The sequence below is a fragment of the Acanthochromis polyacanthus genome, chromosome 18, assembly GCF_021347895.1.
Source record: "Acanthochromis polyacanthus isolate Apoly-LR-REF ecotype Palm Island chromosome 18, KAUST_Apoly_ChrSc, whole genome shotgun sequence".
NCBI classification, from domain to species: domain Eukaryota; kingdom Metazoa; phylum Chordata; class Actinopteri; family Pomacentridae; genus Acanthochromis; species Acanthochromis polyacanthus.
This window is the reverse complement of record NC_067130.1, coordinates 14,819,697-14,835,562: the sequence shown is the minus strand read 5'-3', so window position 1 is coordinate 14,835,562 and position 15,866 is coordinate 14,819,697. Positions and strand designations below refer to the sequence as shown.

Here is a 15,866-nt window from a genome sequence, read left to right as displayed (position 1 = left end):
GTTTCAAAAACAGGAGAGACTTTTAGAAAGATTCTGCATGCTTACTGTGAAGCATCATTGGCACATCTGAAAAATGCCATGAGTGGAATCAAGCAAAAATGGATGATGTGCTAATGATGGAAGCAGAAGTAGAGGACAGGCGTGTTGCAATGCAGAGCTAGAGTGGAGCAGCTGACTGTAAGGTTTGTCAGGTTAGTTTATTGATGGCGTCTGGTGGGAATCTAAGCCGCCGCCACATCTCTGCGACCCCTGACCCATCCCACAACAGGCTGACAGCAGCTGTCATCCCCCACATAACGGAAAAAACGCAGCGTCCAGCAAACACAGCACAGCCATCCAAAATATAAAGATACACTCATCATTTTCTTCCTGTCTGGTGACTGACAGCGCTTTGACCCTGAGGTGAACAATGTCGGCCTATCACAACAAAGGTCAGCAAACCTAAAATCCTCCTCCTCTTCTTCTCTTACTCCTCCCCCCAAACCTGTCATCATGCTGTCATCCTTCCCCTGTGCATCCACTCCCCTCCACTGCTGAGCCCCACAGTGCTAAAGAGTGTCTCTCTTCATCATCAACACATTTGCAATAAATCAATGTGAGCTGAGGGGCTGTAGAAATAGTGCGAGTCTGATTGATTTCTTATGTTAGCACATTATAGAAGCCTGTGAGGAGCCTGCCCGATTCCATTCCCCAAGTGAGGGAGACTGGGGGAGAGAAAGAAAATAAGTTTAACGCCTGGTGGGGATTTTTTTTTTTAAACGAGACACTGCATGAACCAAAACAAAGCCGAAGAACAAATTTCAAGATTTGTCAGTGATTATGTGACAATTACTGTTTCTGTGTAGTCACAAATTCAGTGCTGTTAAAAGAACATGAGACCGCATCAGTTTTATTCTTCACTTTTCTCTGCTTATTCCTCCAGTTTTTCTTGCACCACTTTGACTGCATCTTCTTCTCCAAAATCACTGGACTTCAGACTTTCTTTTCACAAATAAATCTCTCACACTCTCTGCGGTCCATCTCTATCTCTTGCAAACTTCATCTATTAGTCATTGCATCAGTGAGGAAGATTTGATTAAAGGTGGCAGACAAATGTCTAAGACACTGCACTGTGATGGCAGGCTTTAGAAAGGCTTTCACAATACCAGACTGACTGGAAGAACACACACCTGATTACCTGACAGCTTCTCCACAAAATGTCCATTTAAGATTTACAAAGCAAAGTAAAGATGAAAGTGAGGGGTGTCACGTAAAAAGCAACTTTAGTCAGCTGTAGATTTGACTTTTGCCTTATTTTAACTTCTGTTTCAATCTTTAGATAAAATAACAGATGTATAAGATTGCAGAGTTGTAAAGTTGGCTATTGCGTCTACTGCCTACAACACTGTTTATGGTGGTTTCCAAACAACGAACTACAACATTTCTGGTGATCACTAAACATTTTATCTCATCAGATGATTTTTTTAATTGTCCAACAACTTTGCTTTTAGACCCGCCTTTACTTTTATGACCAAACATCTGCAGACCGAATACCGTTCTCGTCATCCTCGGCTCTACTACTTTGCAAACAGCAGAATGCTAACATGCTAAACTAAGATGATGAACAGGGTTAACATCATATCTGGGGCTTGTACCATTACGTGTGAGCAGATTAGCCAGATATCTTTGCCCCGGGTTTTCCTGCATCGCTAATCTGGCTCACTTTTAACCAGGTCAGATCACCATGGTAACCCATGCTGCGATAGAGCAGGTTGACTTGAAAGCATCAGATCAAAACCTGTCAGAATCACAGAGTACTGACCCGTTAAGAGTGATCCTTCCCACGGGACTGAGAGGAACACAAGAGTTTGCAATAAAGTTTGAAGTAATAAAGAGCAATACATGTTTTTTGTTCAGACGTTACAAGTCAAATAGGCTTTTCGTGTGTTCATTCCATATTTTTTTTAACAGACGTTCCAACAAACGAAGGATAAACCTCATCGGATAATTACTACATCTCTTCTCCTTACTACTCGGGCTGCAGAAGTAGCTTTGTATTATTTTAACTTTAAATGTTGGATGAAAAATTCATAAAAGATCATTTTTCATTAGTCATAAAACTAAATCTACCCCACTAAAGACATAACTATTCCCACATTTGTTTCTAGTCCAGCCTTACGTGAATCTTTGATCATTATTTGTTGTTTCTACAGATTCGTAATCTATTGCACTTAAATGATCCTTTTGCTTATATTTCACTTTTTGTTGTCACAATAGAGACAATTTCCTTGCAAGGATAAGTATTTCATTCATGATTCTGATGATGGTTGCATGTAATAAACAAATCTGCCGCTCTGACACAAGCTTTCTGCTGGATGGGTAAGTCCAACGTTATCTGAGCCTGTTTTGTGATACCGGTTATCTGCAGCAGCCAATGCTGGGCTCAGTGAAGCCAAAGAGAGTCAGACCGGACTGGACTGACAGGCCCTCTGGTCAGTTTTGTCATTGCGAGCCATAGACTGTATATAAAGATGGATGATATACCACCACTTCCTCCCAATGCACAAAAATGGGGTCAAAGTAGTTCAGAAAAATGTGCTGCCACTGTGTGATGGTAACGTCATGAGCAACCAGAGTTTGTAGAAAAGTGACTGGGTGGTGGGGAAGTGGCACTGATGTCCCATTTATGGGTATTTTCCATTTTGGGGAGCTTTCAAGGCTTAAACTAGCTGAACCTCAACACCCATTACCAGGTTTGAAAGGCAAGAGACATCTAAATTACTTAGTTTTTCAGAGCCAGCAGCTTTGAAAACAGAACGAATCGTTGGATTTTTAGACCTTCATTAGTGCTTGAATTACTCATCTGTAACATGCTGTTCTGTTGGAACACTCAATCTAAGATTAAAATTGTGATGATTTCAATGAAATCACTTTGTTCCACATGTAATTGGTATAAAAAAAAATAACCACCGTTAAAATATACACTGAACAAAAGAGATTTTGTAAAGTAAAAAAAGATAATAAAGAAATGCCCTCCTTAGTTCAAGGAAGAAACATTAATGACTCAGCTGCAATCAACAGTCATATGACAAAAAATTCAGGCACTTTTTGGGGGAACTGGGCTGAACTGCAGGCTGTGTTTACATAGATCGGAGCAGATCTGTTAGTATATGGAGCCTTTTTTTGATAACGCCTGTGGACATTTTCCATTCATCCCTTTTTTTTTTTTTTTTTTTCAATTTAGTAAAATAAATACACAGCTGGAAATTCAGAGGGAATATTTTTTTATGATTCATGGCATTATAATTGTGCTATATTGCACAAAAGTCTAGGAGTTTTGCCTACTTGTGACAATAATTGTGCTGTTTCCATAAAAGTGCAATGAAAAAATGAGCCCACAATGATCATCCCATCGGCCAGCAGGCAGATGGGTCCCACTACATAAAGAGCCGGGTTCTGTTCAAGGTTTCTTAAAGGGTATTTTTCTTGCCACTGTCGCTTTAGGGCTTGCTCTGGGGGTTCAGGCATATGGGTTCTGTAAAGCACCTTGAGACAATTTGACCTGTAAATGGCGCTGCATAAATAAAATTGAATTGAACTACATGACATCCCAACACCCAGAAACTTCTTGGGCTTCAGGTGGTTAAAAACAGTTGATATTGGGCGCATGGTACGGGGTCAGTGTTAGCATAGTGACGTTTAAAGTCCCATTGTCCCTATAAGCACAGTCTAAGAGAACTCCCCGCACAGGTAGAGACAATACCAATGCAGCTTGTTCAACAATCGCCACCAAACTTGAGCATTTTGAGGTTGCTTTCTTGTAATGCTCTACATAAACTAAAGAGTAAGTATATGCATGTGTGTCTGGTGGTTTTATGTGCCTGCTTGAACGGAGGTGTCTGTGTGACTGAGTGTTTGTTTCTCTGAGGAATATGTCCTGTTCTCCATGCTGCCAAGTTCCACAACATCAGCAGAAACTACCGGTCCGCAGTATTCAACATTTCCATATCCAATCTCATTCAGACATAGGTATTGCCGAGAGGTGCAGAATTTCACCAGAGGAAACAAGACAAACCAAACATCGTAAATATGAGCTTGTCGACTGCAACCATAGCGGAGGGTCAGAAGCAGCTCTGAAATCAAGCGGAAACAGGCAGAAAAACCTCCTGTTTTCCTTTTCTGCTTGTCAAAAACACAACCTCGATGATGCGACAGTTTTTTTTTAAAATGGGCCAAGAACAATAAAAACTTTGTTCCTAAAGATAGTAAATCCAGTAATGTGAGCTTGCGGGGGATTTTTTTTTTTTTTTTTAAATTTTCCAACAACAATCATTCTTCTACATTTTTTGACTGATTTAATGTTTGAATCATTTAACGGAAGGGTTTTGGAATAACAACAAGCCATGGGAGTGAGGCCTACAATCCTCATTTATTCAAATGTGCCACTTTCCCCCAGCACATCTGAATAATGGCACACAGTCTGCCAGATTGAATTTTTGATGATGAATAAATTATGGATGTTAGTGGATAAGTCTGTTAATATATTAGCCATGAGTTTGTCATAACTGTTTAATAGGATAGCAGAAATAAATACATCTCTGCATCTCTTTCTGCCTCCCTCTCTGTCTAGTTATGAATATCTTTTATGCACAGCTTCATTTTTTATCTCTCTCTTAAAACTATTCTCACTTCCTAGTCTTTTGTCGCCCTTACATCACTCACCTAGCCTCTTTTTTTTTTGGAGTTTACTTTTAGTTCTGTGAATCATAAATGTGAGATACTGTCAGCGGGAATGCGGGAATGACACCAAAGATATACTTTATTGTATGCTTTTAGTAGTTTCCTTACAGAAAATGTGACAGATTTTAAAGGTGGGGTTTGCACTTGTTTTGGCAAAGAATCTAATTAATTCCTTTTCCACTTTCTCCAGTGAAAAGAAAAGTATATGTCCCAGAAGCTAAAAATATATCTGAGGCAGTTATTGAGGTTTTTCTGACACATTTCACTCAATGTGACATCGACTAAGGAATAACATATCAGTCTGATTCAAAGATCAAGAAAACTACTAAACAGGAGCAACAAGGATGTGTCAGCCTTCATCCTTGGAGTCAATTAACATTGCTATTAACCCTGAGACATCTGATGGTGCGTGGCCCTTAACAACGCTATTATGCTTCCTCCGTTAGCTTAAGCAAGTCATCAGCAGGTAACTATATGAGGATAGTTTGCGGTGGAAATGACTCCATTTGGCTCAGAGGAGGACCAATAATGTAATTTTGCAGACTACTAAGTAAGAGAGTGTTACAGAGCGAAGCAGCTCAATCACGCACACTTTAGCAGTTCAACACAAGACAACAGCCTCTGCACGCTGGCAGATTCCACACTCAAACATCAATGTTTTAAAAAATTAGCCGTGGCTCTCTGCCAGCCATTCTCCATCTTCCAGCAGTTTTCAGTGTGATTGTGTGCTTAACCCTCTAAACCCTGAGCAGTTAAATTGTTTTGATCCTGTCACATTTCTCACTGTGGATGCTTTTTTTTACTACAATAAAAGCCTTGGACCTCTATGGAGACAGCCCAACCGTGACTGGAAGAAGAAAGAACTCCAAACGTCTTCAAAATCGCTACAAAGCAGATCCAGAATTGCAAAATAACAAATAAATAATGGAATGAGCCTGTACATTTTTACAAGTGTCCACAGCTGGTATCTATTCCACAAAATAAAATTGGTATTCGATATATTTAAAATATTTTACTACTTGCATTTTTAACTAGCTTCTATACTTCTGTCCTATCTCCTCTGTGCAAATACTGAGCAGCAGTTCATCCCATTTCAGCTGAAAGAATCCCAGATATTTGGTCAAGTGCCTCTTGTTTGCAGTTAAGCCACTGACGGCTTCATTCATGCACTGGGGAATGCAGAATTTGTAGCTTTTTACAGCATCTAGTGAGAGCAAACAATTCCTGACAACTTTCTTAAAATTAGGTATGTGCAATAAAGCAATCTTGATTAAATGTCATGATTTTAAGCTTAGATTTGATTAGTTTTTGTGCAGAAATGGCACAGCCTAGATGAGTAATTCAAGGACTGTTGGACAGTTCATGAGCTAGACATTCTGTCTGTTTTAACAGTTTCCAGCTGTGATGAATGGTGTCATTTTGGAATTTTTTTAAACCTGCTGGTGGGTATTAAGGTTCAGAGGGTTAACTGGTTTATGTTGAGTTAAAGCTGCGCTCTCATCCTCCTCCCCCAGTCCTATATTGTTTTTCTGCTCCAGATACGGTGGCCAGAGTAGATTGATTGCTTGATTAAACTTCTCCATTTATCATAAATTATTTACTGCATTTTCACAGTCTAATTAATTCCCTTATTATTTACAGTTCAGTCTCAGTCAGATGTGTATCCCATAACAAAAAGGATGTATGTGTATGTGGTATTTTTATTTTTCATTTTTTGTGCTCACATGCGTGAGTATTTGGGAGCGATGATTAATGACGAGCCCAGGGAACTAAAAGGAAAAAACTCTATTATGTTGTGGGAAGTACCCTTAAAAGCAGGCCCCTAATCTCACATCTCTATTTGATCAAGACGCCAGCCAGCGTCACATGAACAGAGCTCTTTAACTCTCAGATTGAAATCGCCAGGAGGAAATTGGACACTTGTCGCTACAGATATGGAGATGGAGCCCAATCTGTCAGTCGAATGGACCTGGCTAGTTGTCCATCAAGATGACTGAACTCTGGAACACATGCACACACAGCGTCTCTCTCATCCCTCACTCCACCACTCTATGTCATTTCCAGCCCACTCTTTTCCCTCCATCTGCACACCTCTCATCGGCCTCTCTCAGGTGATTTCCAATGCATTTTTAATGATTTAGCAGCAAGGTGAGTGATGAATTGCAGAACGGCGATATTACAGTCTTCAAATGTAAAATTAAATTATTCTTTCTTTTAGAGAGTGTTCCTCTTTTTTTTTTTCTTTTTCTACTTTCAAGGCTCGGTCTCTCTGACCCAGTGCGACACACACTCACAAACATGCAGGAAGGCCTAAGTCCTGCAGATGGAAATCTAATGCCTGATCCTTTCTAGTTTCCCTCTCTCCCTCTCACACTTTCAGCTCTTTTACTTTGAAAGCCTGCCTATCAGGTCAGCTTGCTGACACATCTGTCAATAGCTGCTATGGGGGGCAGAGTATAACCTTGCTCTGTGGTGCCTTGCTAATGTTCCCTACTCAGCTTCTTCGCATCTATTCAAAACGCAGCGTTGTAATCCCCGCCCACACAAACACACACACATACGAACATATAGGTGTGCGTAGTAACAGGCACCTTTACACACACACACGAACATGCACCCACACACTAAACCTAAAGCATGTGTAGCGCACAAAATCAACACCATCACCAGAATCATGAATCAATTAGGTACAATTACTTTCTATTGCAGCTGTTGTTCTGGATGCAAGCGAGCCCTTGGTGATGCTTTGGGGCATCTCTGATGAGCCTTGTAACTGTTCAAGAAGTCGGCTGTGGAAAAAGAGCGTCTTTCCTCCCAAATGCAATGAGTGGTGCATCTGAAAGCAGGCCTTTGTCAGAGGTATGTGGGATTTTGAGCAGCTGGAATATATCTGCGTCATCTTGCAGAGGTACATGTGCCCCCAGCTACCTTGCTGTCTGCTCAACACTGATCTGGGACCTTCTGTGATTCATACTCTCCAGCCCTCCCGTGTCCTTTTTCTGCTTCATTTTGGGTTACTCTTTTGTTTCTCTACTCTGGCTCATATTTGTATTATTCGGCTTTTATTGAGTCGTGTTTTCATTCTTGTTTCTGCCCTTCCTTCCCTCTGTCTCTTTTTCTTCACCTTCTCAAGGCCTCCTGACTACCTTGCATCACCAGAAATCTGATATTGAAATGTCCTGTCCCTTTATGTCAGCGTGAGATACGGAAAAGGAGAAAATGAGGGGGGGGAAAAAGACATAGAAAGGCGTGGGGGTCAGATAACAAAGGCAAAAAGAGGATGAGCAAGGCCAAAAGCACATGGGACAGCTGCTGTCATGTGTAACCTTCAGTAAAGCCCCAGCTTCACAGGGCTTTGCAGTGTGCATATTACACAAACTGAATCTGTATGCAGCAGAAAAACCTAAACAAAATAGCATGCGGCACCATTAAGGCTCAAAATCACTTTGTATGAAAAAGCACTCCTCACTTATGTAACAACTTGACAGTAATGGCTCGTTACCGCTTTGATCCACCAACACACAGACTCCTCTCACACATTCATACCTTCATTCTAACAATAGGCCCACACTCCTGTGAACCACTTAGGTTTTGATCCCACAATTCAACAATACTAAAGCAATGGGTTTCAATCTCATATAGTCTATAGATGTGCCCAGAGCCAGAGAGAAGATGATATGTGCTGATAATAGAAAAAAAAAATCAAAAGAGAGAGAAGATTAGAACAGCATTTGAGACATGCCCACTGGAAGATGAAAAACACAGCGAAACATTAAGGCTTTGAAAGTCATTATAATGCATGCCAATTTAAAGGCGCCGTCGCAAGAGCAAAGTGAAAAAAGTGACACTGAACGATTGTTTTTCTTCATGTAAACCGAATAAATAGCCTCTACATACTGTCTTCACCATACTGTTTAAAAGGAACAATAGACTGACAGAAAGCCCAATGTAGACACATCTATATATAATGTACCACCTAACACTTAGTGTAACTAACACAGGCTGACTGAAATGGCTCAGTTTCATTGGTTTATTTCCTTTGCACAGCCAGATTGATGTACAAAGCACTTGCACTAGAAACATCTCCCACCTGTGAGAAACTACATCTGTACAGATGAGAGCACCCACACATAAACCAACATTTGTTAATTTTCATGTGCGGAAACACCCCTTGATGCAGAATTTGCAGATAGCACTGCATGTGGGAGTCCTAATGTTAAAGCAAATGACTTGACAGCCGGATGAAGCACTTTTGGAGTCGGAAAGCTTTCGCTGTCAGGTGTTTCTTTGACGCCACCCAGAGTACAGCGGGAAAGGGGAAGACTTGGTTGTTAGAGTTGCACCGCCGCCACAGCAAGACCCCCCCACAGGGAAATCACAGGCCCAGTGAACCGGGGAAGTCTCTCTGCTCTGTTTTGCTCCAGTCCACACTGCCTTCTATACCTCCGGCCAGCTCAGCAGGTTCATTAGTTCGACAAGGGTACCCACAAAACCAGCCAGGCTACACCTCACACGTACAGTGCAGAGCTGCAATCTTTACCCCCGAACACATTGTTATGTTGTGATTGAAAAACCATTTCACATGTTAGCGGCACCTCGCAATAACAAGCATGTCTAACCCACAGCAAAATATGAAAGTACGAGCAAACTTATAGCGGACCATTACTACTGAGGCTGCACAATTCATCCAAATCAGGATTTGAAAGGTAGCAATTTTCAAACCCCACTTCATTGAATATAATATACAGAGCAGTGTCTTAGAATGCCAGGTAAAATCTGAGCTGCTGCAGATTCCGTCAGCTTTGATGACAACTGCAATTTTACTCAATTATACCTAATTAATGTTAACTATTTGCATATCCTGGCTGTCATCTAGTTAATATGCTCACTCTGGGCAGGTCAGTGTTTTTAATTTACTCATCAATCTGGAGTGTACCACATGTACTGTAAGTACATCCGTGACTCCTTTTTAATTCTGTCTTTGGTCTTTACCAAACCCTGAAGGAAGTATCTTATTTTGGAACTGCTAAATGCTCCACTGCTAAACAGTGAAAATTCTTGCTATAAGGCTTCATGAAGCATAGGAGATGAGGTTCAGGTGATAATAGTTTCATCACTGTGAGTGACACTTTTCACAAAGTCACACTGTTTTCTGTTGTAAAAATATTGCTAACCGTGACTTAAAATAAGATGAAACTCCAGTCTGTGGAATCATTTTACAGTCTCAGTATGAGTTCGTGCCAATTTCTGATCACAATTTGTCGAGTGTAACTGACAGACAGCTGCTGGACCGAGTTTTTTGGAATTTGTCAAGAATTCAGAGCTGCACAGATGCCAGTTTTATTCAGTCTGTGAAGCAAATGTTAGCTCAAACAGGATGCAGTACTGCAATATTCTGCATATCTTCAGTCCAGTATCACGAACATTATCAGTCATTATTCTTGACTATTACTGACTCTATATCAACAAATATAAAGGCACTTTTAAACCTCTTGGTTATATTTGAATATTACTGAGTAATGTGAAGTATACAAATACTGTTTATGAGTGCAACATGCATTCCACTAATGTATTAGCTTAATTTGTATGCATGTTCCATAGCTAGTGTCCAGCTCATCTCCAGTCAAACTTATTTGAAAGTGGTTCAAAACAAAAACATTCTATTGATTCTAGAAGATTACTTTCACTTGGTTTGGTACAATTTAGTTGAATGCACAGCCCAGTAGTTTAATTTATAGAAAATAATCGCTCCACTGCTCAGAAAAAAATCATGTTCGCAAATAATTTGGTTGTAATTAAAAGATATAATGAAAACTATGCACATGAAGGAGAGTGAAGTCCTACAGTGTCTGCCTCATGTGCCAGTTACCACACGCAGGGGTGAGATGTGTTCATGTGAGTTAGTGCAGACTGATAAATCCTGGCAGAGGTGTTTGTGTTTGTGCGATGGCTGACATGCAAGAGTGATATGATTTCTGAGATGGGTTGCTCCTGAGTGTGTTTCTGCAACTACACACGCTACAGTGCGTGCGTGCGTGCGTGTCTGTGTGTGCCGTGAAAGCAAATCATCCACCTTCTTACAGCTTTGTGTCTGAAGTTTTGAGGCCACATAAACTTCCCAACTATTGTTAGATGATTTCCTAACTTATTGATTAGAGTTTCCGACTTTGATCTGTTTATGTTTGCTCGTGGTTTGAAAGTGAAGCTTGGGCTGTAGAAGTTGACAAATTGTCAGATATATATACCGCTTTAGTCGGATGTGAGCTGGCAAGACATAGCTGAATTTTATGGTTTTCTGGACATACACAAACAGCCTTTCAGTGCTTTGGAAAGTTTGGAGTTCTAAGAGTGTTATTGATTGCCTCCAACGAGAGTGGGCAACCCCACAGGGCCTCACTTCCTTCTTAGCTATACAGTGTGTGTATGTCTTTGCATGTACGTAGCATGTGTGGGAAAGGGACAAATATCTGTAGACATAAATACTGTATCTGTGTGAACACAGCTCACACTAAGGATATTAAGTTGGGACCTAAGATAAGTTGTTTAATCTGAGCTCATGGCTGATTTAAGAATGGTGCCATGGAAACTGATCCAGAAGTCTAGCCAGCGTTCCCAAGAATCAATATCACTGCTTTCTCAGCACAGCATTACGATACCATTTCTTTGCGTTTCCTTCTTGGATTTTTTTCTTGAGCAATTGTAGCGAAAAAAGGCTAAATATATTGACCATTTTTTAATATGAACCATTATTCACACTATTCAGTTTGAGTTTGCTCGTACGAGGCAGTAACAGCAAACGGCAACCTTGACTTACTTCAGCTCTATCGTTTTCATCAAAAAAATACTTTACACAGATGCTGTGTTGAGTCACAGAAGTCTAAGTGAAAACCACATCTGACCAGGTAGCCTCAGTTGCTGTTTATCCATTAAATTAGATTACAAAGCCGATTTTAAATTCCACTTACCTCCGTTGTACTCTAGCTGCTTTCTATGTGCACCCAAAAGGGCATAAGAGGCAGCACACCCACAGCAACAAATCAAATATGCAAAGTTGCCAGACAAATATCAGGCCATGTTTTGCGATATCAAAACAAACAGAGGCCACAAGAGATCTCTATTACCTGATCCCTCCCCACTGTGTCTTAAATGACTGTGTCAATAGCTCAAGTCTGGAGATAAAGGTTTGGTGTTGCTGCTCAAGATTACAGAGAGAGAGAGGGAGAGGCGGGCTGACACACACACACACACACACACACACACACACACAGAGAAAGAGTATTTATGCGTGTCTGTGTGTGATAGCAAAATAAGGAGACAGATTGATGTAGGGAGGAGTGGGACAGAGAGGAGCATTAGCCATCCCCATTTCCCACAACCTCTCATCTCATCTAACATTCTCCAATGCTGTCTGATCTGGTGTGAGGGTTGGAGTTATGGGGCATATTTTTGCCTTTTCATCCTCTAAGCTCCCCACTCAGCATATTAGAGCTTCATTGAATCATTCAGATTTTTTTTTTCAAAAGCACAGACATGAAAAAGTATAAATTAATCTCATCATGTATCATTTTCCATTCATTGATTCCTTTTTTTCCCCCATCTGGCTAGTTTAGTGATCTGAGACACGAATTCTGGTATAAAGAGGACACAAAATCATCCGATTAAACCCCAGCGCAGACACATTTGGTATTCGAATGACCTTTAAGTGGTTATAAAAGAGGCACGTCGGCTTGTAGGCAGCAGGCTAAATGTTGGTCTCGGCTCATAAGCATGGAGGCAACATGAAAATCTGGCATCTGTAACATCCAAAATAAATGAAGTACAGCTATGAGTCGATGTAACTACGACTCAGGCCCAGTTCAGACTGCCACCATGCAAATGACTCAGACTGAGCCATGAAATCTACAGGGAGAGGAGGCAGGGAGCCACGTATCTGACACCTACCAAGCTTTGAAAATTACAAGAAATGTGCCACAGGCTTGCTTCCTTCTAACAACAGCGCGCTGAAACACAAACCACATGCTTGCCATTAGTTTGGAGTCAAGGAATAGCTGAGAGCAAACAGTTATACAGGAGTGAGCCATTTAGAGGCTATCTGGGAGATCCATTAGGCGGTGTATATTCCATTTTAAAGCAAATCAAGGCTAACTAATATTCCTGGTATCCTTCACTGAAATTAGTACTCGAATGTGCTGATGCTCTGAGGAACTTTTCAGTACCTGTGCATTACTTTAAAGTGATGTTGCATAAAGCCCATCCTCATTCCTATTCCCCAATGAGAGAGGTATTTGCTCCTCTGTGTTTGCAGAGGTGACAAGCTGTATCAGTGGCCCCCCGAAATCCGATTCCGGAGGAGCCTCTCTCGCTCTCCCTCCTGGGCTGTCAATAACCCTCCACTGACCTTGTGAAAACATATCGACTATTCCCCAAAGTGAGCTCGCTCTGGCTGCAACGCAGCGCACGTCCGCTCCTGTCTCACTTCATCCGAGCCGAGGAGCCAACCTAAAGAGCTCTGGAGTGTTAATAGCTACTGGAGGATGCCAAGTTTCAACACTCCAAACAACACAAATGCGATTTCCCGGACATCCACACGCAGCTTGCACGGCGAGGAAATGTGAGAATTTGGAGGCGCATGTACAGCCGAGATGCGCAAAACAATTAAGGCTATCTCCTGCAGTGATTCTTGCCATTGTTCCCCTTCAAATCAGCTATTTCAGCCCCAACTAACAGAACACATTCACGCGTTTTCACGTGCCAGACTAAAGTAGCCACAGGGGTAGCGTGATCTGCGGGTGGTTTTAGACACTGTGACAGGAACAGAAGTGCCAAAGCTCGGGGAGTCGAGGGAGGGAAAGCTCTTCTGCAGCCACTGTCTCTCCAGTGCAGTGATTCGCCCGAGAGGCACATCACCAAATTCAGCGTGGTAACACTGCACCAAGCAGATGCACCACTCCTCATAAGCCCATAGCGCAAGTGCAGGTTGTGCGGAACATACCTGGTTTTTATGCCGAGTTCCATCTTCGAGTTCAGAAGAGCTGTTCATGATTCCCCATCGGTCATTTACCATCCTACGAAGAATCTGCGCATCGGATCCGCCTGTTTGTTCCAGGCGGCGGAGAATAAGCCCACTCTTTAGAAGTCTTTACCTGTGATTCAGCCTACTCCATGGGAAAAAATGGGGGATTGAATGCAAAAAAGAAAAAGAAGCAACGAGGCACAACTACTTGTACGGTTCAGGAACCGCACTCACCGCACAAATTACGCACCAAAATGGAACTTAAATTCCTCCCGAGAGTTTCCTGATTAGCTATCCGTTATTCCAATTAAAAGGGATGAAAAGGAGTTTTTGTCACAAGCTCCTGGGTTTTAACTTGAATCACAGACGCTTCACAATTAGTCTGGAATGAACAAAAACAAAAATAACCCCGAAACGATCCCAAAAAACAGCACCAAGCGCAGCAGTCCTTTTACTCCAGAAAAAAGAAACGAGAAAATCTTCTCAGATTGCACAGTGCAACCTGACCTTTTGGTCCATCCACTCCTGTTACCCGTGCAGTTTGAGGAGCCAGGTTGGTCAGAACTGTGTCCACTTATGACTAGAGCAGGTAAAGACAGGATTGGGATGGGGTCGCAGAGCCGCCGCGTCCTTTTTTACTTGTTTATTCGCCAGAAACCTCCACGATCGAACCCACAGGATGGATAACTTCCTTTATTTGCACCAGGCTGATTTGACTGCTATTTCACAGAGATGCCTTTGACAAGACGGGTGTGGGGAGATTAGCGAGCTCCGCTTGTGAGCCGCACGGGGCGCTCCGTGCCTCCAACTGTCAATCAGCGCGTCCCCTCGGTACGCGCGGCGCGCTCCAGGACAGCGTTCCTTCCCTGTACCGCCCTGCCCTCGATTGCTGTGCCACTGCCTCAGCGCCTGCTGCTTCACGCACCGTGGACCCTCCTATTCCACTGCACCCCGAACAGCAGCAGATTATGGAGAATACAGAATACAGACTGTGAAGGGGAGGGTTCAAGAAAATCCAGATCAGAATGCTGATAAAATACCCCTGCAGGAAATCAACTGAAGGTTTCTTAACGTTACAAAAGTGATCTCAATACAGTCTGCATATTAGTACTCCCGGATATCTCACTAGACTTTGTAATGAAGTGTTAATGACTAGTGTGAGATCACCCAAGACTTCTAATTTGAGCTTTTAGAAGTAGGGGTGCTTGTTTGGGATTTTAAAGCAGAAGATCCTCACTATGGTAGGGAAAGAAGATGAAACAGAATATTAAACTGAAGCAACTGCCTCGTTTATTTCACAGAAGTCAGATTTTAAACCAGTAGAGTTCTTTCCTGGATTTACACAAGTTTATCCGTGGGGCTTTCCAAGATCTCTGGACATAACAGAAAAGGCACAACTAATTCATTAAACTTAATGCTGCAGCTAAACCAGGCAAGAGGAAGTGGCAGATGACATATAAAAAGCTAAAATGTAAATAGTTAACAATACAAATAATAACAAAAGGAAAGAACTGAGTTGTGTTGTCTTTCTAAAATCTGCTTTTTTTTGAGCAGAAAATGCTCTCAGTGGCCATTAAACCCCTGATTATCAAGAGGGATTATCACAGGGAACTTGGATAAGTCAGCCGGGTTAACATAAAAGCCATTATGTTCAAACTCCAGGTATAAATTGACAAGTTCCCAAAAATCAATTCCCACCTCGGCATTTTTCAGTTTTTTTTCAGTCCCATATCACCTGCACCACTCTGTCTCTGGTTCACAGTCATTACTGTCAATAACATGGCCCACAATACTGCCCATGTTTTTGTTCAGTTAAGCCAGTGTGCTAGACAGATGATTAGAGGTCTCATCATTGGTGCAGGGACCAAACCAGGAGTAAGATTACTCATCCCTGTGATGCAAACACGGGGGGGGGGACTGAGGATGGGTTAAGGGGGATAATGCAAAATAGGGTCACTGCTGCACAATGTGCATTGTCAGCAGGTCTGACATCCACCAGTGGATTGAGGGTCTGGTGTTAAGGTGGAATAGTTTATCATGGATGACAGACCACTGAGGAATAAAAATAGCAAATGAAGTGTTAAGACATGCAGCATTAAACTCAGATGAATACCCCGTCCTTGTATTTATCTTT

At 41.8% G+C, this 15,866-nt stretch overlaps 1 protein-coding gene across 1 annotated transcript in view; it reads right to left on the bottom strand.

Annotated features, from left to right (window-relative positions):
• fibcd1b (fibrinogen C domain containing 1b) overlaps positions 1–14,698 on the bottom strand; it is a 111,854-nt gene extending 97,156 nt beyond the window's left edge. Inside the window, 1 exon segment of the mRNA XM_022192485.2 lies at positions 13,712–14,698. Coding sequence (XP_022048177.2) covers positions 13,712–13,783 — 72 coding nt within the window. The 5' untranslated portion in view covers positions 13,784–14,698.
• Between the last annotated feature and the right edge of the window lie 1,168 nt (positions 14,699–15,866).